The sequence below is a fragment of the Triturus cristatus genome, chromosome 12 (genome assembly GCF_964204655.1).
Source record: "Triturus cristatus chromosome 12, aTriCri1.1, whole genome shotgun sequence".
Taxonomy (NCBI): Eukaryota; Metazoa; Chordata; class Amphibia; order Caudata; family Salamandridae; genus Triturus; species Triturus cristatus.
In genome coordinates, this window is record NC_140595.1 from 26,020,875 (window position 1) to 26,042,125 (window position 21,251).

Below are 21,251 nucleotides of genomic sequence, written 5' to 3' on the forward strand. Positions count from 1 at the left end.
GGCCCAGCCGATGCCGCAGTGACGTAACCATAGAAATAGAAGAAAATCTGAAATGGCAACGTTTCCTATGGGAAAGAGCCCCTATTTCGGAGCCAGCACTCTCTGTCTAGTACATCCATTACTGAGAGGCGTTCTTAGAAGTAAACCACAACGATTTATTTACAAAAATATATATTATCAGCGAAAGCTATTTCTAAAGGAAGGTTGAGACTCGTGTATAGTCATTTGTACAAAAAACTAACATTATAATAAGATTTCAAATATTTAAGAGATTATCATATGTATTTTAATGTTCGATGCGAACAAACCAGTGTGCATGTTTTATTGTTCGTTTAATGAGACACCTTCTTTTTTTCAGATGCTTTGGGACTCTGTCCAGCCAATTAAGCCTAATGCAAGCACCGTTCTAAGATGGCCTCCTCTGTCGCCTCATCAGTCCTTCTTCTGTTACTATTGCCTTAAAGGCCCTTCCCGACAGGCGTCTCTTGCAGCTGTTCTTTCTCTCCGGGTAGTGGACGCATGGCTGAGTCTTCAGGTCCCTGCTCCTCTCCCGGTTTCTCCGCTCTTCAATAGGGAAAAGAGTGGAAATAACTCAAAATGGTGAGTAAGATGTCTGTACCGCCCTGCGAGTGCTCGGCCAGGACAACGCGAGTCTGTCTTTTGTGTTTACTGTGCTTTGATTGTCATAACACTGTTAAGGGGATGGTGAGCTGTCACTGGGATAAGGGCACCTTTATACCCTAACCACGTGCAGTCACTCGGCTCTGCCAGGCTCTTCTAGCTAATTGTTAATACTGCTCCCTTTAAACCGGTTTTGGAGTTTTCAAATCTAGAAAATGCAAGGAAAACTCAAATATTAGGACACTGTAGTCTTCAAATCTAGGCAATGCAAGGAAAACTCAAATATTAGGACACTGTATTTAAAATATCTCATCCTGTTAGGTAACTTCGCAAATGTTAGTAAGGTGGCTGAGGGCCCTTGCTCTTCCCTTTTAATGTTTTTCTCAAACCTCAACTCCACTGTCTGTATCGAGATCGGGACCCCTTTAAATCCCATTAGCTGCTGTGCGTTCTGTTAACTTATCTGATCTTTCCAAGTCATTAGGATACATTTTTTTCCAGCCCTCGGCTTTTCTATATCAAGTTTTTATTTTTAGGAATTGCACACGGCGGCTGAGACTGATAACAAATGCACACATGCCACAATCACCGTCAAGTAACGAACGAGGCGGGATGCACCGAGCATGCTAACTGAACAGAGGTGCCTGAATCTGTAAAAGGATAAGCACACTTCACCATTACAAGGCCCAATGGCACAATATGCACAACATGATGCGATACAGACGTAGCTTATGAAGGCATGCAGTTTTATTCATGAAATCAAGATTGAAGCCCTGAAGAAGTTTCCAGTGAACGAAACACGTTGGCTTTGGCAAGAAGCAAAATTATGTTTGGATAGCGAATTCATCAATAAATAATTATGTGCTTGACTAAATTGTGGACCATCGCGAGGTCATTGGGGGCAAGGGTTTCTTGAGGACAATACTTTGACATTTGAATGGAATACACTTGTATCTAACATTGGACATTACTGTTCATTGGGTGCATGCAGTGTTTTGAGTCATACTCGATTGTGACAAGACAGAATACTGGGTCATATTGATTAACTTTTATTTTTAGGTGTGCTAGCACAATACTGTGTTGTCTGCCCTGCTTCCAAGGTTCATGCCATGCACATAGGGCTGGATTGCAAAGTATGGCGTAGTTGTCGACTTGAAAAACTGAATAGAATTCTGTATGGCACTTTACCTAAATGTTGACCTCCCCCTTTTATTTTTTATTTTTTAATTTTTTTTGTCATGCAAGCTTTTTAATTACAAAAATGTCATTTTGCATCTGTTCCAACTTTAAAAAAAACATGTTAAAACCAATAAAAACATTTAAAAAAAAAAAAAAAAGTGGAATGACTCCCAAAATGTAAGGTCCGAAATTAGAAATTAGAAGTCTCCAGTAATGTTAACAGGAGTTGTCACCTAAAAAATCTAACAGTTGCCATCAAATGTAACACTTTGCCGGCTAACTGGTCAGATTGGATTTTGTGACTGTGTGTCGATTGCCTTCGCTACACGAGTAATATTCAAGAAATCTGAATTTGTCTTTTGACATGTGTGAGTAGTCTCCACCCATACCGCCCTCCAACCTGTTCTCTTTTCTCTGCAGCCTGGTAATTGTAATGTAGAAATATGTGTGTAAGTGCCTAGAGGTGGTTGTGTCTCCTGTGTGCCCTATATCAAGTAGTTTTACTTAGTCACTGAGAGCACTCATAAAGTGGATATTAAGGTAAAGAAGACACTCAAATGTCTTGAAATTTACCAGGAAAGGCACACCATAACAACACCACCTCATCCCTCCTGAAATGCAACATTGACACCTTGAACGAGGAAGAGAGGACATCTCAGAGCGCTTTACATAGCACCAGTTGCATTACATGAGGACACATTCATTTATGTTAGGCACGGGGAGATGAAGTGATTTGCCCAGAGTCACAGGATGTTCAGCCTCATTGCCGAGACTCTAACTCAGTTCCCCAGATTCAAGGTCGACCGCCCTAGCCAATAGGCCAGGTCCTCTCATACATACATTTCCAAGACTGCTGTCATTTAGGAGTAACCATATGTAAATATGTGCAAGAATTAAAACAATTTTAATATAACCAGCAACACTTACTATTTTAATGAGATGTATGAGGTTGATAGCGAGCATGTGGAGCTGCAGGAGCCACGTCACTGGTGATGCTGCTTTCCCCTCCCTCCTTTGTAAGCTTGTATAGGTCTGTGAAGGTGTGGCAGCAGCAAGCGCTGCATGAGCCGCGAGCATGTGGAACTGCGTCACTGGCGATGCTGCTGTCGGTCCCCCCGTGTAAGCTTGATAGCAACTGCGGGGGCGGCAGCAGCGAGAGCTGCCGCAGTCTTTACTCGCCGCCGGAGGTTCCACTGGTCTGCGGGAGGCAGCAGCAGTGAACGTGGGATGACCGCTAGTGATGGTGCTGTCAGCCTCCCCCTGCCCTAAATTGAACAGGACTCCGGGGGGAGGTGCAGAGTGCTGCAATGCAGGAGCCACCGACAGTCTACTCACCGCCACTGCTGCTGCTGGATGCCTCAACGGGTCTGCAGGAGGGTGGCAGCGAGCAGCAGCAAGTCTCCAACTCCAATCACTGCTCGCTGCCCGCCACAGAAGACTCCTCCTCTTCCGCAGGAACAGATAATGCATCAGTAGCATACGCAGTACAATCCTGCATGATGTATAGACCGCGTTCCCTAGACCGTGTTGTGCAAAACACCTACAGATGGCAGTTGACACACTAACGTGTCGCGACACACCGTTTGGAAAGCACTGTTGTACAGCATCGTGGCTGCTGTGCAGCATGCCTGAAACTAAAAGGAAAAAAGCGGCATGGTGCGGTTAGCTCTAGCCGTGTCATATCGCTTTTTTTTCTTTACTTCCAGCCATACTGCACATCACCTTGGCAGCTGTAGAACATGGTTGAACAAAACATTGACAAAGCCAATAGCTCCTTTGTAGGTGAGACCTATTGCCATTGCCAATGTTCGATTTATCAGGCTTAACACACCGCACAGAGTGCATTGACCCTCTGCAGCAAAGCCTTTCAACTTCTTCTGCAAAAAAAATAGACCCAAAATAAGCCCAATCCTAACAAAATGAAGAGGAGCATTTCAGTGAGCTACCAGCTATCGCTACTCCATGGTGCTTTTTTTCGGCAGGTGGCCGGGACCATTAAGCAAGGATGACAGGGAGGCGCACGGGGGCAGCAACATGGAGGAGGGTTGCTTTCCACAACAAAATGATTCGCTGCTCTGAGGTCACAGCAAAAACAAAAGTGATAGAGAAACGAATGGAAAAAAAGCATTGGCAAATATAAAGCACGATGGCGCTACCAGCTATTGCTGCGCCTTTAGAGCATTTTTTTGGACAGGCGGGCGGGACCACCAAGCAACGACGACGGGCAGGCGTGCATGGGCAGCAGCAACATGGAAAGTGGTGACAACCAACATGGAGAAGGGGGTGGGATGAAGAGAGAAGTCCAAATAGTACCCCATAATGCGAGTAGCGTATGGACACTAATTAAACAGAATCTATTTGTAATTGGTCAGTGCGCCACAGAAAGAAAAGGAAGTGTCATATTGTGTGTGGAATTGATGGTCATGTGGTGGTCATACAGTGGCCAAAGTGAATAGGTTGGTTAGCTCAGTCCAGATCTATGTCACTAATAAGGTTTGAAAGCTGCCTTTTCATGGCTTTGCTGTCTTTGTATGCGAGAGTCATACAAGGTACATAGAAGGTGACGGAAGAATGCTAGCAACCGCTGTAAGTAGGATTCCCACCATTACTTTCTGCCCACTGTGCTGCTATAGAAACGTTTTGCAAAGGCCCCCATCTAGAAGAGATCACAAGCAACCCAGCGCCGGTTTGTCCTTGTTGGGCATTATCAATAAGTAATAGCTTGGACCCCATGGTACAGCAAGCTAGGGACCCACGTCTGGACATACGCTTGGTCAAGCCTGCTGTATTCCCCCTTCAGCCCTCAGAACCTGGAAGATGCAAAGACTGAAATCGCTTCTCCTATAGTGCGAAATAAAGAGGTGTAACCCAATTATTGCACCTTAGCTTAAGGTTGACATGTCACGTCACATCTTGATCAGCACTCAGTTTCCATTCCTGCACTTTTCTGTTACAATTCATTGTCATCAGTTCTGTAAGTCCACAGGGAGCATACCTAGACAACATATCCCACAATGCAACAGGTTGTCAAACGAAATCAAGTGATCAGAAACAGTCATGAAAACTTGGATCAGGATAGAACCCTACCTCTGCAACAAACCTCAATGAAGGCAAGACATGTCTTGGTCAGAGACATGTGAGCGAGCATTTGGCATCCGTTTTTTCCTTTTAGGTTAGGTTTGTATGGTTTGCACGAGTCTTCCACTTTTCGAATTACATGTGAGAGTTAAACATTGGTGTAAATGCTGTCTGAAACATTCACAGTAACACATGGTCATTAGCTCAATTTTCATAATATTTCTTAAGTTTCACACAATTGGACCACAATACACATTATAGTTTATTTTGTATGTATATTATTATTTGGGGGTGGGGGGGGGGCTGGCCTATATGGTTGATATTTTGTACATTAAACGAATTAAATTAGTTTCTGAATTATGAGGACTTGAAATTCAGGTTTTATTTCCTTTTCCTTTCATTATCCCATATATACACATTTTGGAGACAAGTGTTATTTGTGCAAGTATGAAACTGTGGTACTATGATAGCAGGCTTTTTCGTTATTATTTTATTCCCTGATCAATTGTTACTCTGTATATAATGAATTGTAATATTGTTATTTTGCATTTATGCACTGTTCTCTGATTAATTACATTATTTGTTTTATTTGTGTGGGGGGAAAAAGTGTGACATAAAATCCTGAAGTGTGTGTAGTCACACCGGCCAAAAAATGTGATTATTTCGGAACGTTTAGATAATTCCTGTTAGTTGTCCATAAAAAAGTTAACCCCTCCGCTCAGTCAATTTCTCCTGTTCACTCCCCAAAAATTAATACATTTATTTTGTGGGTAGCTGGACCACATCCCTGTGTCGCTTACTGGCAACCCTAATTCCACTACTAAACTCAGTGAAGGAAAAAATGCATTGTATGGTTCAGTCCTTCGAGACCTGCTCAGTGGCTCATGTCGTGTGAAACCTGCAGCCAGTCCTGGTTTCCTAATCCACAGCATATTTCATTCTGGGACTAGCAGTTCAGTTTCTTAACATTTTTTGGCTTAAACATTCTAATATGCCAAGTCGTGTTGGCAACAATGTGCCTGAAGGGGCTTACACATGACAGGGGGCCACCATCCCCCGGGCAACTAGGCCTAAAGGTACACGCTTACTCCCCGCCTGCCTCGATCAGTAACACACTAGGTGCTGCTGACTAACAGGGGTTTAGGAAAGGCTACAACTTGACAAAAACTAATTTTAAATTTGAAACGGAGTAGTCTCTCTAGAGCCTTTTTACCACCAGTAGAAAATAGGTTTTATTTTCATCACACAGTTACTGTATAATGTAAAGCATGAGTAAAACAAATTTACGTTGACTGGGCAAAAGAAGCATTTTTGTGGTAAAACAAGATTTAAAAAAATATTTTTTTTTAAATATTTGTTCCAACGAAGTTTGGTTCCGCTTACAGTGCTGTGGCTCAGGTCAAAAAGGGACGCCTTGATGATGGCGCCGACTTAAATCATTGACAAGATAGCACAGTGGGTTCAGGAATTGTGGTAGAGGTCTATTTGTAGCCAACAGGTCACAGGCAGAGATAGCACAGCATCTCATTCTTTCAAGATTATACAAATGAGTGACACTAAGTTGTTTAATAATAACTATTACGATGCACTGTGCAAATGAATGTGACATGCTATATAAATATTTAATATTGATTGTGCATATGTTCCAGGTCCTTGGCATTCTACATTTTCTTTAAATTCTCATGATTGGGGAGTCTACATGGAAATTTGAATTGGATTCCCAGCTTTGCCTAAAATGAGTTTTACAAAAATGTCCTTCTGAGGACAAATGACTGCTGGTCTGTGACCTTTGTTTAAAATCATTTTTTAGAGTGAGCTCTTCCCACACCTGCTGCACAGACCTCCTGCTGTATTTTCATGTTTTTTATGTTATAGATTCTGCTTTGTGCGTGTGGCTGGAACTGTTGCTATAGAACAGCAACGCATGTGGGTGAATTCGTAGTTTAAATACAGGGAGCATCAAGCAAAATAGATTTAAAATACAGGTCTTGTTTATGATTTTGTTTGAAGCTCATAGTCTGGTGTTTAATGTGTTTACTTAGTGTAAAGTAACCTGACGGCTGTTTTTATTACAAGCGCTATCATATTTTTCAGACAAAAAAGTCAGGGTAAATGTGTTTACCTAACACGGCTATGGCCTTCATGAATCAACATTTCTTGAAAGTTGGTCAACGTTCCACGTGCCTGATGAAGAGCTGGTGCCACCAAATTCATTCAGACCGAAACAGTTCGCCTGTCCGATTAGTGTCTTTCAGGTTGACTGACTTGAGTAAGGCGGTGGTGCCAAGCGATTACTGTTGACTCCTTCACTTAGGCCTTAATCACAAGATAAGAACATTGTGATCCTTGCGCTAACAGGAGTTTGAAAGTGGTTCTGAAGTCAGAGTGTAGCAGTAAATATTGCACTGCCAAGATTTTCCCCTGTCGCGTTTCAGCAAGCCTAACCTGCCAAAATGTTATGTGGGGTAAATGTGCTGAAAATAATCCAATATTTGTGGAAGTTGGAGTCTGATAATTATCCCCATCCACCTCCAACTGCAGGAGACTACTAAGCAGGGTGTTAATCACACTGTGTAGGCCTGAGCAAACCTGTTTGGTATCATGTGCCCCTCTTTCTTAATTCTGAAAAAATGAACTGTAAATTCATTAAAAGCAGCACTATGTTTAAAAACAAAAATGGAAAAACTGCAGATCAATATATCATCCGAATTTGAAACCACGCTTCTCAGTCTGCGATCTAAGTTGAGCAACAAGTGAGTTCACCGCCTGAGCAGTTTTACCAGAGGCCCTTGTATTGCCTCTAAAATGACGGTCAGCGGCTACTCGGATGACGTTTGGCTGAAAATACCCAAGGTTCAAAATTTAAAGTTGGTAAAACTGAGTTTGGAGAAACAAAGGGTTAAGCTTCTAAATAGTTTGAAAATGTTAAGCTGCATTTTAATTGACTTAGGCTCACATCACAACTTGGGCGAAAACTTGGTCTTACGAAGCATATCTGTAATAATGGTAAATAGTCCATGTAGCCGAGGCCAATGAAGAAGGTTTATTGAAGATGGTGTTGAAGATAGATGTAGATCATAAGGTGAGCCCCACCAGGAGCAGCTCCCTCGCTGCTCCGCCCATACTCCCCACTGACCCTCGTCCACCAAGCATCCCCAGCATTCCATTGCCTCACATGCACCAGCAGTCCACAGCAGACCCACTCTGGCTGAGCAGCAAGGCAGAGAAGCAGGAAAGATGCGTAGGACTGAGAACCAGATACCACAATATCTTACTAGAAATTAAGTCTTGGTCCAGAGGAGTTTTGTCACAACAAAAATTCCCAGTGTTGCAGGATAACGTGGAAATCAGTGGAGTAACATCAATCTTCACATCGTGGTCCCCTAGTCTGTAGGGTTTTTATGATCGCTTACTTGTAATTCCACTTTTAGGAGTTACTGATACCCTCAGTAGGCCTAGACTGGACTGTTGCTACCGGGCACAGGGCTGTTTCCCGGTGGGCGGGCAGGGTGTGGGACGGTTTCTCTGCTGGTACGGGGGTAGTTTTGATACTAGGGACAGGCCAGCCTCATTATATATAAATAATGCAAAACAAATGGTTTTAAAGTGTGGTTCAAAACAATTTGATTTTGCATTTCGGTGATTCAGGCCTTTTGCAGGGTCTCCACCATCAGCCCAGACCTTCAAGGCGTTGGTGGTGGGTGCTGCTGGTTGGCTCGGAGAGTCCAGTACATACATGATAAAGACTCTTCAAAATCAAAACAGACTAAGTCTTTATAATATGATCTTTGCAGCGCTTTTCAACATTTCACCAATGTTGTTATTGCAGTTAGTAGAAGTGAAAAATTCTTATCATGAACTTAGAAACATACATGTGACAGTAGCGGCTCCTGGAGGCAGTGCGGTAGGGCAGGGTGGGGGGTAGTATACTCCGGCTCATAGCCGACCGGAGTAATGTAAATAAATATAACGAGTTTCATTGCGCGTGCTGAAACGCCAAATGGCGATGCACTCCCTTCAGGAGCTGCTACTGTACATGTCCCCAACATCACCCTGACAACGATGCTGTTGGTGAACCAAGAGGAAAGCTGCCTTCTGCCCCCTTTAGATGGAGTAGGGTGTAACATTATAGTCTTGTTTTGTGCAACACACCCCCCGAACTGATGTATTTCAAGATGCTCATGTGACGAAGGAAAACCTGCCTAGTATCACATGATGTGGTTAATTAGAAGCCGGGATCGAAGCAAGGTTTTTGTGCAACTCAGCCACTGCATGGTAATCGCGTTCTCTCTCCTGTTTTAGATCAAACCTTAACGGTTTGCATTTAATTCTTTGAGGCACTTTGTTCAGTACACCCAGCGTATGAATCTTTCACAAGGATTGTTGGTAGTAGAGTTTGCGGAGGGTGATGTTTTAATGCAGAAGTTAAAATTAAAATCAGTGCGCTGCAACCGTTTGCGCTGCATAGCTGAAGGTGTTTTTTGTTCATTGTCATCCATTCCTGAATCAATTCATCGATCCACTCCTCCATCCAGCTGTTCATTCATTGACCCCTGCAGCCCTGTCTCCAATCTCCAGCCATCCATTCAAGGACTGAACAAGGTTCGATAATGAAAAAGGTGTTGCAAAATGCACCATATTTGCAATTTTTCTCATAAATATCTGGGGGTGGAGATAGCCCACCGTGCAGGAGTGAGGCTCCCTCGCTACATGCAGTATGGTGGCTGGTTTGACACAATTTGCCAGGGTTGCCTCCAGTTCCCAGTCCGGCCCTAAACCGCAGAATCAACGGTTGTGCGGTGCAGAATTACTGCATCAAAATTCCCACGAGAGGTGCGAGTTCCATTTAAAAAAAAAAAAAAAACTATTTCTCGTCCAAGTTAAAAAACAAATAAAAAAACATGAATCCCCGTTAACACGTTTGTTTTAAGTTATTGTTTTGGGTGGGAATGACACACTTTTGCCCCCGACTAAATCAACAGCCGCGTCCATTTGCAAGACCTTTCTGTAGGCATGGGCCTTTGTGGCCATGCAATGTGCCTGGTCTCTGTGCCCTGAGAACCTCCACCCACGCCCTGCGACCCAAACCCATTTACCCAGAAGATGCTGCAGAGGGCCTGCGGCTACATGGAGAAGACCCTGGCTGCAGGTCATGACCTCTGACCAGGCCCTGCGCCCCAGACCCCAATGCCCACAGCCTTTTAGTGTGCAAAGATGACTTTTGCATTGGCCACAAACCACACACTGCTCGCAGACCCTTTTGGCCTCAGTATATTAGGTCATGTTTTGCACTAAGCCCCTGACCTCAGACCATAATGCGCATAAGAGGCTGAAGCTACGCCCCGCTGACGAGGCCAAACAAGAGTTAAACGTGTGTGGGGTGACTTGTGTTCCCCTTCAAAGGAAGGGAGTTCCACCTGGTCAGGCTAGATTGTTGACTTTGAGGTAGGATCAATGCTGATTGCATAAGCTTGTCCCTTTCTGTATTAGCAAAGACAAGCTAAAAATGATGGAATGGAATGCACACAGTGTAACCATATGTGTTATTTATTTCGTGCAGTATAAAGCGTGTATTTTGGCCGGCGGGCACACGTTCAAGAGTAGATGGCCCTGGGCCTTAGGGGTGCCCCACGCAGGTTTGAGTGGTGGAAACGCAGTTTTTGCCACCCAAGGAGGCAAGAGAAGCGTAGCATTCCAGTCTGAGGCTGAAGGCGCCTTGAACCCCAAAATTGTAAAGTATAAGCTTACCACATGACTCCATGTCACTAAGGCCAGGGTGCTCCAGGCCTGGGGTATCTTAACAACCTAATGCATTCTGGGATTTGTAGTGCTGCGTCACTCCAGGTGACACAATTAAGGTGATATCGTAAAACAGTGATTTTAACAGAAAAGCCTCGTAATGGAGCCTAGTGTCCGTGGTGATGGGTCATTGGAATCCTAATTAAAGCTGAAATATTAACTGTATTAAGTAACCAAATGAGGGCTAAATATATAATGTGAAGGAGATTCAGTAATAAATATTCCCAAAAGTATTTATTCAAATAATACTGACATGTGTGAGCTAATGGCCTTAAACCTTGTTTATATTGCTTTTTAAATAATCCAATGCAAAATTGCAGTCAAATGTGACATTAAAAATCCATCAAAAATTGGGGTTTTGCTATAGATATATATTGAACACTTTACAGATTTCAGAATCACTGGCCCTGTCTGCGTGCGCCGCACACCATCGTGATAATCGTGAGATCTGAAAGGAGCCAGGCTTGCTGTTATCTGCGAGGGAAGGTGCCGTGGCGACATAATGCATTTGTGTGGAATTAGAAGCTGATTCTACATTGCTCTGTGTGAGACTGAAAAGTGGACACCAGATCCCCTCCGGCTCCCTTCCCACCAGTCGCGCGAGGCCTGCGTCTCCGAGAAGTAATGAGCGCGCCTCAGCTATAGAGTCAGGATGACTGACTTTAGGGGTGATTACAAATATCAGTTTGTAGCCTGTATTTCGTCGGTAATCCATTCTGAGCATATCTCCGGCCCTCTTTGTTAGCAGACAAGAGTAATGGCCTGCAGGAGGAGTGCGTTATAATGGGATCCCTCTGGCGGAAGGCCTCGCTTGGTATTCCGGACGGTGGGCGCCCATTTGTGTCTGACAGCTCCGCTTGCCTGGATAATCCGTACGATCTTTGTTGCGGTATGAAACGTTGGAGTGGGAGCAGTGGGGAGAGGACTGCGCGCCTCGTACCAGTCAGTCGCGAGCATGCTTACACCGCTTGATGCTTATCGCCCCTGAGAGCATCCTCCATCAATTGCGCGCGGCCTACTCTGCGTAGCGTACTAGTCCTCGCCCCCCCCTGCACCGCTGCAGGAACTAATTATTATAATGTTACCACATTGTTGTACCTACGCCTCACTTCCTGGACACACAATGCAACCGTCTAGGGTGGGACGTGTACATTGTTGCAAGACACACCCCTGGCAGGAAGCAGCGTTGCCTAACCACATGCACTCTTGCGGCAGGTGTGCACTTTTCCTGCATCTTTGATTCTAATTTACAATTTTACACGCACAAGTATAGGGGGGGGGGCTTCGGTTTAACTGTGACAAAAATCAAAACCATGAACTTGCATGCAAGGTTTAGCACCATGTGTGTATTTTTTCTTTAAACGTTTTCAAAATTAAATACGATCTCAAACAACAAACGTACAAGGCCGTCAAAATTTGAAACTAAAAATTCAGGGCAGACCCCTAGAGTTGAAGAATAGCTACTCCCGGTTCACGAGGTCAAAGGGCGTCGAAGTTCATGTCCGCCATAATGCTCAACTGTTTTTTTTTTTTCTTTTCCTTTTTATGCATTTTACCGTCCTTTGCATGTGAAACGTTTAAAGAGCACGCAAGTACCGCTGCTGAAACATGTAAATAGTTTATCGTAAATATGTGTGATGCCGCTTCTGCTGTCTCCTCAGCTTAATTTATTAACCATCTCATTACCGACGGTGACAGGAGGGGTGGGGGCAGATACACCCGCCGCTCCCTGCCCCAGGCCACCGGATTTCCAGTTATTATTCGGTGTTCCAGTCCAACTGGTTTAATGGAAGCTAACCCGAACTACAACTCCCAGAATGCACGTGTAGTTAAATGAAGGACAATGACTGGCAACAGTGTACCCATGACGTGGACGTAAGGTGCAACCCTAAGGAAAGAGTAAACGGGACCCCAAACTATATTTACAATATAAATATTCGATTATAGCATCTCTATAATGATGCCGCCAGTGGGGGTGCCACCTGGCCGGTTTTCTAGCGGCACCGCCGGATTTTTAAGTCCCGGTCGGTACAAAAATAAACAACATCACCTAAAGTCGGTCTTTTATGTCCTTATCTGTACATGTCTCAAACCGCAAATGTAAACAGAAAGCACACAGATGCGCTGACGATGCCTAGATAATATTCAGAATAAACAAAGGCAGAAAAGTCATGTGACAAAGGAATACATAGGATTTTGTTTAAAGTCCTACTTTGTATACCAATCGCGCTTTTGCTCACTCTTAAAGCGGCAGGTACACATGGCCGGCGTTTTTCTCCTGCAGAGGCGGCCGCCCTCGCCAGCTCGTTTCTAATTCTTTGTTTTGGCCTCTCCGCGGAAGTTTTAGGATGTCTTGCCTCTCCTGTCATTCGTCTGAAAACTGTTAGCAAACAATACACGTCCTGTTTGAACTGGTTTGCCGCGGGTTTACTTTATATCCGTGTGCACGGGTATACAACATGGCGAATATTTAATCGGGAGTAGTGGAGTTAACAAGCAGCTCTGCTCGTATCTGCTTCCGGGGGCACCAGACGTCGCCTCTGGTTATTGTGTCATGTTAGGAACTTTACCTTGGAGATTGCTTCGGACTGAGAAATATATAGTTATTTTGGGGCGCCCTAGTTTAGCTGTTTATCTAGGCCATCCCCTAGATGGCAGACACCTCAAGTGTGAATAATTCATGTCAGGACATAAGGTGCACCTGTCTGCAGTGGGCGTCACCCCAATACCCAGAACATTCTATCCACGTGGCCCTCGGCATTGTATGTTTATAGATATTTGGGGTCACTTACACGCAGCCGCGGTCGGTAGTAGGAGTAACTGCAGGGCGGTGACGTGGGGAGGGTGAGGGGCAGGGTGGGGGGTAGTAAACTATGGATTACGGAGGTTTACAGGTACGTTAACATATACATTAATAAAACTAATTTCGTTGCGTGCACTGCATCCCCAAATGCGATGCTGTGCACGCAACGAAATTCGTTTTATTAATGTATATGTTAACTTACCTGTAAACCTTCGTAATCCATAGTTTACTACCCCCCACCCTGCCCCTCCCCACGTCACCGCCCTGCAGTTACTCCTACTACCGACCGCGGCTGCCTACACGTATAAGTGGACCTGTATAGTGTTGCACTGCAAGCTAAGTGACCCCTAGACGCGCACGTATTGTACAGGTGGGTGCACAGGTTGTAAAAAAAAAAAAATTTGGAATGTGGTTGTCACCTTCCTTGTTCTGGGTCCTTGAGTAGCGAAATGTCTAGTACCTTTACAGCTGTTGCTTGGATAAGTTATCTGTGTTTGGATGTGATTACATACAGTTGGGGAGCTAGTAAGCAGTGCATTTTGGGCGCGTCGCTTGGGCGAAGTTGTGGGCGGAGTCCAGAGTCTCGAAGGGACCTCCAACCTTGATGGAGCGCCCTCTGTTTTGAGTCAAGTCCCTGTTCCATGTTCTGGTTGCTCATATGACTGCAGAGTTCAGATCGACTTTGAAAGGTGAAAATTTGTTTAGTAAAAAACCGCTTTGGCCTCTTGGTATTGAACCAGTTGCAGGTGGAAGATTTGATGCCTGGTGTAGAGCCAGTTGCAGGTGGAAGATTTGATGCCTGGTGTAGAGCCAGTTGCAGGTGGAAGATTTGATGCCTGGTGTAGAGCCAGTTGCAGGTGTAAAATGACACACAGTAACCCCGGGCTCTACTCTCTGGCCTGAGGAGCGTGGAAGGAGGCATGACGTATGTCACCATAGGCCTAGGTAACACGTAGAGTTGCATCTCTGCAGGCGGCAAATTGCTTCAAAACTTCTGGCGTGCAGGGAGATTTGTGGTTATTTCGTATATTTTAAGCTATTTGGGGTCAGTATGGTGATCAGTGACGCTTAAGTACTGCAGAGAGACTTTGGCTTTATGTTTGTGACTCCAGTTCATCTGGCTTCTGCTTGCTTTGTCGCAATCTCCAATTTTTAGCTTGTGACCTCCATGGCGGCCGAATTAACGTTATCCTACTTCAAGTGATAATGCTTGTGACCTCTGTGGCAGCCATATTGGGGTTATCCTACCTCGACTTTTTAGCTTGTGACCTCTGTGGCGGCCATATTGAGGTTATATTGTGTTGTGATTCCTTCACAGGCCGTGATGGGGGTGCAGCTGGTGGTTAGCCTGGTGATGGCCAGCCTGATGCAGAGAATGTCTCCCTACTGCTCCTTCGCACGCTGGCTCGTCTGCAACGGAAGGTGAGTACCGTCCGCTAACCCGCAGACTGTCCCTGTTGTTACTACAGATCTCCTGCGGCACTAAGACTGGGAGCCCAACGTTGGGCCATGAGGGCGAATCCACGCCAGATTTGTAACATATCTATAAGGAATACATTTACATAAAAATATCAGTGGAAATATTTGGCAAAGTATGTGGTTGTTATGACAATCTGGCCATAATTTGGCTTTCACACCAAGATGTACACCCCTTCTCTAAAATATTAGTGTATTTGGTGAAATATATGGACAGCCTAATTTGAACCACTGTACTTCTTGTTTATTTTTTTGTAACATAATGTTTTACTATGGTGTTGCAATTCTTTTTTTTAAAGTAAAATGCGTTTCCACAATTTTAACTTGATGTAGTTTGTTGAAAAAAAAATCTTAACAAAAATCTTTGTTCCTCCTGGTAGTTTATTCCGTTTCAAGCATCCCACAGACGATGAACTGCGTATGCTGGCCGGTAAGCCAAAGCCAAGGCCCAAAAAGGACCGGTGAGTGTGTACTTGCAGTTAATGGAGTAAGTAGACAGCTGAGCTTAACTCTGTATTGCCTTGGTTACTATACCCAACTGTCCTAACACATAATTTTTATTGTGGGTTCTCGTATTGGTACTTAACTGCCACCCTTCTCATTATCCACAAAACGGCTTACTTGGGGGGGGTGGGGGGGGGGGTTGCAGGGGGCACAGCTACAAACGCCTTAAAATGTCATTTGTGGGGGCATGGCTTTGACTGTCAAGATGGTGGTCGCACTCTGAGTGCTTCGGCCCCCTCCGTCATTCGCTGCTATAAGCTGCCTTCCTCAAGTGCTTCCACGGCACCACCTTGCCATTGGAGGTCGGGTGGAGTCGGGCGTCCCTGACAGAGGCGGCCGCGGACTGACACTCCCTCTTGCGTCTCCTGACCATGAGCCTGGTTCTGGTGCAAGTGCCAGCCACGCCCAAGCTAGCGGCCTCCTCAGGACTCCACACCCGATGTGAATTCTCACAGCTAGGGGCTCTCCTCTGTTTTTGATTAGGCGACCCAGATTTGTGCTGCAGGGGCTTATCGCAAGGAGGCTGCACCCCAGAGGCTAGAGGGGGAGCTTCCAATGCGGATGACACAACTCACACTTGACAGGCCCATCTTGGCCGCGTTGCCAGGCTGGGCTCGGTGGCCTAATCTGGGCCTTTCCAATGCTTGCCCCTCAACGCTGACTACAGGCCATCCACGCATCACAAGCCGCAGTGGAAAACAACATTGCAGAGGATCCCATGGATGTAGCACTGCAACATCAAGACCCGGCAACGTCACAGAAGCTGAAGGCTGTATATCAGCAGTGGAGGATGACGTTTCCGAATCGAAAACAAAGGTCTCCCGGCTAATGTTTTAAAATACGGAACTGCTAGATCGGGCTGAGGACGCTGAAAACCTATCCCGACTCAGCAGCATCAAACTGGTGAGCTTCCCTAAGGGTTGGAGCTGCAGAACCCCACAGAATGTTTGGTAACATGACTTAAATCCCAGATGCAAGCTGGCAAGTTATTAAGTTGGTTTGTGGTGGAGCGGGCACACAGAGCATTGACATCCAAACCACCTCCAGGGGTCCCACATAGATCCATGATCGCCCAAATCCTACATTTTCGCGATAAACTGCTTTCTACCTCCTAGTGATGCATCGCTTAACTCATACCTCTATTTCATGACGCAGGCAGCGGGCTCCTCCTACAGCCTGACAACACCCTCACCGAAGGCTGATACCCCGCGGGCCCACCTGCCGCACAATAGCTAGTCAGAGATCCTTCCTGGAGGGGGTCCACCACTGCAAGTCTCAACCACGTAATGTTTAGGGGTTATGTTATAGTTCAGTGGGCGACAGATGCTTCAGGGGCTAAAGTATAGGGGGTTTGTTTCCTTACTTGCGAGGGTTTTAGATTTAATTTTACAACAAAGTCGCTAAAGATGGTCACTTCCCGGGCAGACCTTGACATGGCCACCATTGTGGTCATTCCCAAAAAAAAGCATTGCACCCAACCCCTGTGCTGCCTCCCTGCCCATCTCCTTGAATAATGGGGACATTAAACCATTTGCCAAGATATTGGCCATTCGATGAAGACTGCCCTGACCACCCTTATCTATTCAGACCAATGCGGCTTTATGCCTGCTAGACGCTCGGTCTCAGAAGACTACGCGTCGACTTAGCGCACCGACAACTACTGACACCACCCAATGGCCTAGTGATAATAGATTGTGAAAAAGCGTTTGACACTGTGAACTGGTCTGTGCTGTTCCAGGTTCTATGCAAGTCTGGTTTAAGCCCTCGTTTCTGTAGATAAGTCAAACTGCTATACTCGGAGCCATCTGCATGGGTACAAATAAATGGTATGGTCTGCAACCCGATCCCTGTTCATAGGGGAACGAGACAGGGTTGCCTCCTCTCTCCTACTCCCCGCACTCTTTATCGAGCCACTGACGAGACTCCTCGGTTTTGACGCACTAGTTCAGGGCTGGAGCTGGGAGACTGGCCACAAGGATCGCATAGCTCTTTTTGCAGATGATGTTCTTTTATTTCTATTTTACCCATCAGGGACTGGCATGTGCTGCCCTACAGAGACCCCTCTGGCCGACGGGTTAATCACGCCAAGTTGATGTTGGTTCTGCTCCATCCCTCTCAGGAGTGAATGGAGGTTGCTGACTCCTGTTATTGTGCGGCACTTGAGCTTTCGCTACCTGGGGTTCTACGTTGCCCTTCTGCCCGAGTTGGAGTGGAGCCTCAACTTCACACCGCTGGTCCAAAAGGTGAAAGTTGATTTAAAGAGGTGGGGGGGCCTCTCCCATTCAATGTAATGGGGAGGGTCACACTCTATAAAATGACGATTCTAGCCCTGCTTTCTGTCCCTCTTTCAAAAGTTCCCACAAGTGGGTCAAGGAGATGGACTCCTTGGTGAAGGCGTTCCTCTGACACCAATCCAGACCTAGAATTACCCTCGCCAAATGCCAACAGGCGTCGTACGATGGGGGCTTGGGCATGACCGATCATTACTTGTTATACCTGGCAGCTCAGTCCCTTGTCATCAATGATTGGTTTAGCCGTAGTTGGTCGGGCCCAGCGTACAGAGTTGAGCTGACCTCTATGGGCTTTGACGCCGCGCTGGGGATGGTCCATGGCACTCCCATTTCCCGAAACCTCCCCAGAGTGACTGAAGTGGTCCTTCTTGGCTGGTGTGCAGCGCTGTGATACACTGCTTGAAACTCCACACTTACAATGCAGACCGCATTGTGGCGAGGGACCTGGCCTGCATGAGACTGCCGGCCTGGAAGGCTTTACCCACTGGGACTTGATAGGCATCCCCTGCTAGGAGACGTCTGGCACGGTGGCCATATACACTACTTACAAGAGCTCCAATCGACCTATGGTCTATCCTTTACGCAGTTTCACAAATACTTTCAATTGTGGAACGCATTGAGGGTGCACGTCTCTCCGGACACATAGCACCCCAAACATAGCCCCCCAGAAGCTAGGCTCTTGATGGGTGCCCTGCTTAAGGGGGGAGTCTCCCAAATCTACCCCTCCTTCCTCTATAACGCTGATTTGGTGAGCTCACATGTGGGCTCTGACATTGCTGATTTTTTATGTGGGGTTTAAACTGGGGCTTGACTATTGGACTTACTATATTTGACGATTTGCTGTGTATGGTTTTTCCTATGCAAAAAAAAATTGGTTAACAAATTAACAAAATGTTATTGGTACGTGGACCATGAGGCGGTGGTAAAATGGCGCTGTATAAAACTTTTGTGAATGAAGTAAACAAAGTAAGCCCTCGGTAATCAAGACCTATGAGCTCGAGGTTGGTGGTTTGGCGGATGTATGGATTAATAGGGGGCCCCATCTCAGCAGCCTGATGCCATCCCTATGCCATCAACCCTGTCTCTCGCCATGAATTCCATCCAAATTTCCATCAATGCTGCCCTCTCGCCCGAAACCTTACACTCTCACCTTACACCCTGACCTTGCTGTCTCTCGCCCCCTTAACTTCTGCCCTCTGCTCTTCCATCTTCAAATACAGCTTGCCTGACAAACCCTCCCACTGTAGTCCCTCTCCTGACTTTTCCATCAACCATGTCTACTCCCATGACCTCTTCGCTGCCCCGGTCCCCTTGTCGCAGTGTACCTGTCCCCGGGCACCAAGAGCAGCCATGCCATCAGTGCAAGGTGAGCAACTGTTGCAGGGATTCTGCTTATGCACAGAACTATGCGCAGGAAACCAGGACCTCAGAGAATTGTGGTGTACCAGAAACTCCCCTCAGAACTAAGAACCCCTATCCGACTAGCTTAGTGTCACATTCGTTATCCGAGATCTAGCTCAGCGGTCCCAATGTATAGACAACCCAGAACAAGCGACTTAGATACTCTCAGGAGTGGTGGGAACCCAAAATACCCGTTGGTAGCTATATATCAGTCCACAACAGAATAACAAAGACACAGTAAAAGAGTTTATTTTATAAACCTCGCATCCTAAGATGCAGTACTTTGGCTAACACAAGCAGACAAATGGTTAGGATCAGCACCATCAGCATAGTTACAATACCATAGAAAATGAAAGGAGCAATCATAATAATAATGACTGTGGAACACAACCACCCTCCTTTCTCTAGCAACTAATAAGGTATTATTAGACTAATAGAAGGTCTCTTAGGCTTGCATGGGGGACCCCATACCTTATAGATCAGCTTAGTGGAATCACATCACAGGATCAGCTAGGCTCTCTCCTGCAACAGCTCTTCGTTTCGAATGTAACAGAAAACATGCTGCTCTGTAATATTAAAGGGCTCGTCTTTCAGGTATTGGCAGCTGTATGTATGTTATGGCTAAGAAGTGGTACGATCAACCTGAACACCACAACCTGCCCCGTCTAGTGACCCAGACTCGTTCCTTACACGGTGTACAGACCAAGGTCACTGCTCGCTGTTAAGGATGTTAAACAACAGATGGTTCTCATGTGAAGCAAAGTCGAGTCAGCAGCTCTCGAATGAATAACATGTAGCAACAGTGTCGCGTTCAAAAGCAGCAGAAGCAGCAAGCTGGCTTTCTAACAGCCATCGAGGTTATGCTAACTTAGCGTTGTACATAGGGCGTGGTTAACCCACACTACACAACTGATGAATGGAAAAGTGGAGGAGAGGCCCGAGTGATGAGGTCACTTCAGTCTTAATGTAGATTCCGCGTGGCAGCTGGTGCTTGTCGCAGTCGCATACCTGGACCAGGAGGGTTCTGTCCAGGTCTGAATACCACGTTTCAGAAATTAAGCAGGCAGCTGGTTCCATCCGAATCAAAAAGAAGGGGAACCAGGCTTGTACTCTAAACAACCAATTAGAAACATATTAAAAATAAATGTGGGACCCCTGACCACATAAAAAAAACAAATGAGTTGACAGACCCTTACCTTTTCTTCACAGTACCAAGTCTGCAGAGCAGCCCTCGAAGCAGGCACAAGCAATAATCTAATCTCAAAAGCTGGCAGTAAATTATTACACTTTCAACTCCATTTGACATTCCAACAGAATGATCGCTGTACTTCTATCATGTCCCCTTTGTACACCCCGATGCTCCCCGCATCCCTCCTCTCCTGTGCCTTGCCTTAGTAACTTAGTCCACTTCTGTAAAGTGCCACTGATGATCAAACGGCACACTGTCCGCTGCAGAGATCCCTGAACTGAAAACCATACTTTTTTTTCAATGTGTTTTACTTTGCAGTAAGAAAAGTATGCATTTAAGTATGTTTGACTTGTGCCTTTGGAGGAGTGATTGGCAAAATAACAATATGGCCAAAAATAGTTATGCCACTGTAATGATTTATAATTCTAAACATAAACGCTTCCGAGCACTTCTTTGTTTTCATGGTTCTCAAAGTTGCATGTGTTTGGTATTTATTGAGTATGCAGCGGGTTTTTTTCCGTATAGGTGGCAAAATGGAGATTCGGACGATAAGCCGCTGTCCATTCCTAAGGACATCGACCTCCACCTGGAGACCAAGCCCATCACCACCATGGACGCGCTCGGTAATTCTACCACATCTTGGCCGAGATGGTATAGTATGGGAGGGTGTCCTACCTTACACAGCAGAACTTGCACCTTCAAAATGGTTGTGCAAGTATTGCTCTCTGTAGTAGAGGCTCAACACCAGAATTAGAGTAATGGGATATTTTAATAGTTCAAGGACAGGTTGTGTATTCAAGGAATATGCACCGACCAGACAGAGGCGGTCTTCCAGCTGTGCACTGAATAAAAAGTGCAAAACCTAGAGGTAAACAGTCCAAAATAAGAGCTCTTAGACAGACTAACTACA

General features: G+C 45.6%; 1 protein-coding gene across 1 annotated transcript in view; it reads left to right on the forward strand.

Annotated features, from left to right (window-relative positions):
• The first annotated feature begins 472 nt into the window (after positions 1 to 472).
• The window catches only part of TMEM161A (transmembrane protein 161A), a 40,822-nt gene continuing 20,043 nt past the window's right edge, over positions 473 to 21,251 (forward strand). Inside the window, exons 1-4 of the mRNA XM_085640016.1 lie at positions 473 to 600; positions 14,799 to 14,902; positions 15,337 to 15,417; positions 20,867 to 20,964. Coding sequence (XP_085496142.1) covers positions 598 to 600; positions 14,799 to 14,902; positions 15,337 to 15,417; positions 20,867 to 20,964 — 286 coding nt within the window. The 5' untranslated portion in view covers positions 473 to 597. The remainder of the gene's footprint in view (positions 601 to 14,798; positions 14,903 to 15,336; positions 15,418 to 20,866; positions 20,965 to 21,251) is intronic.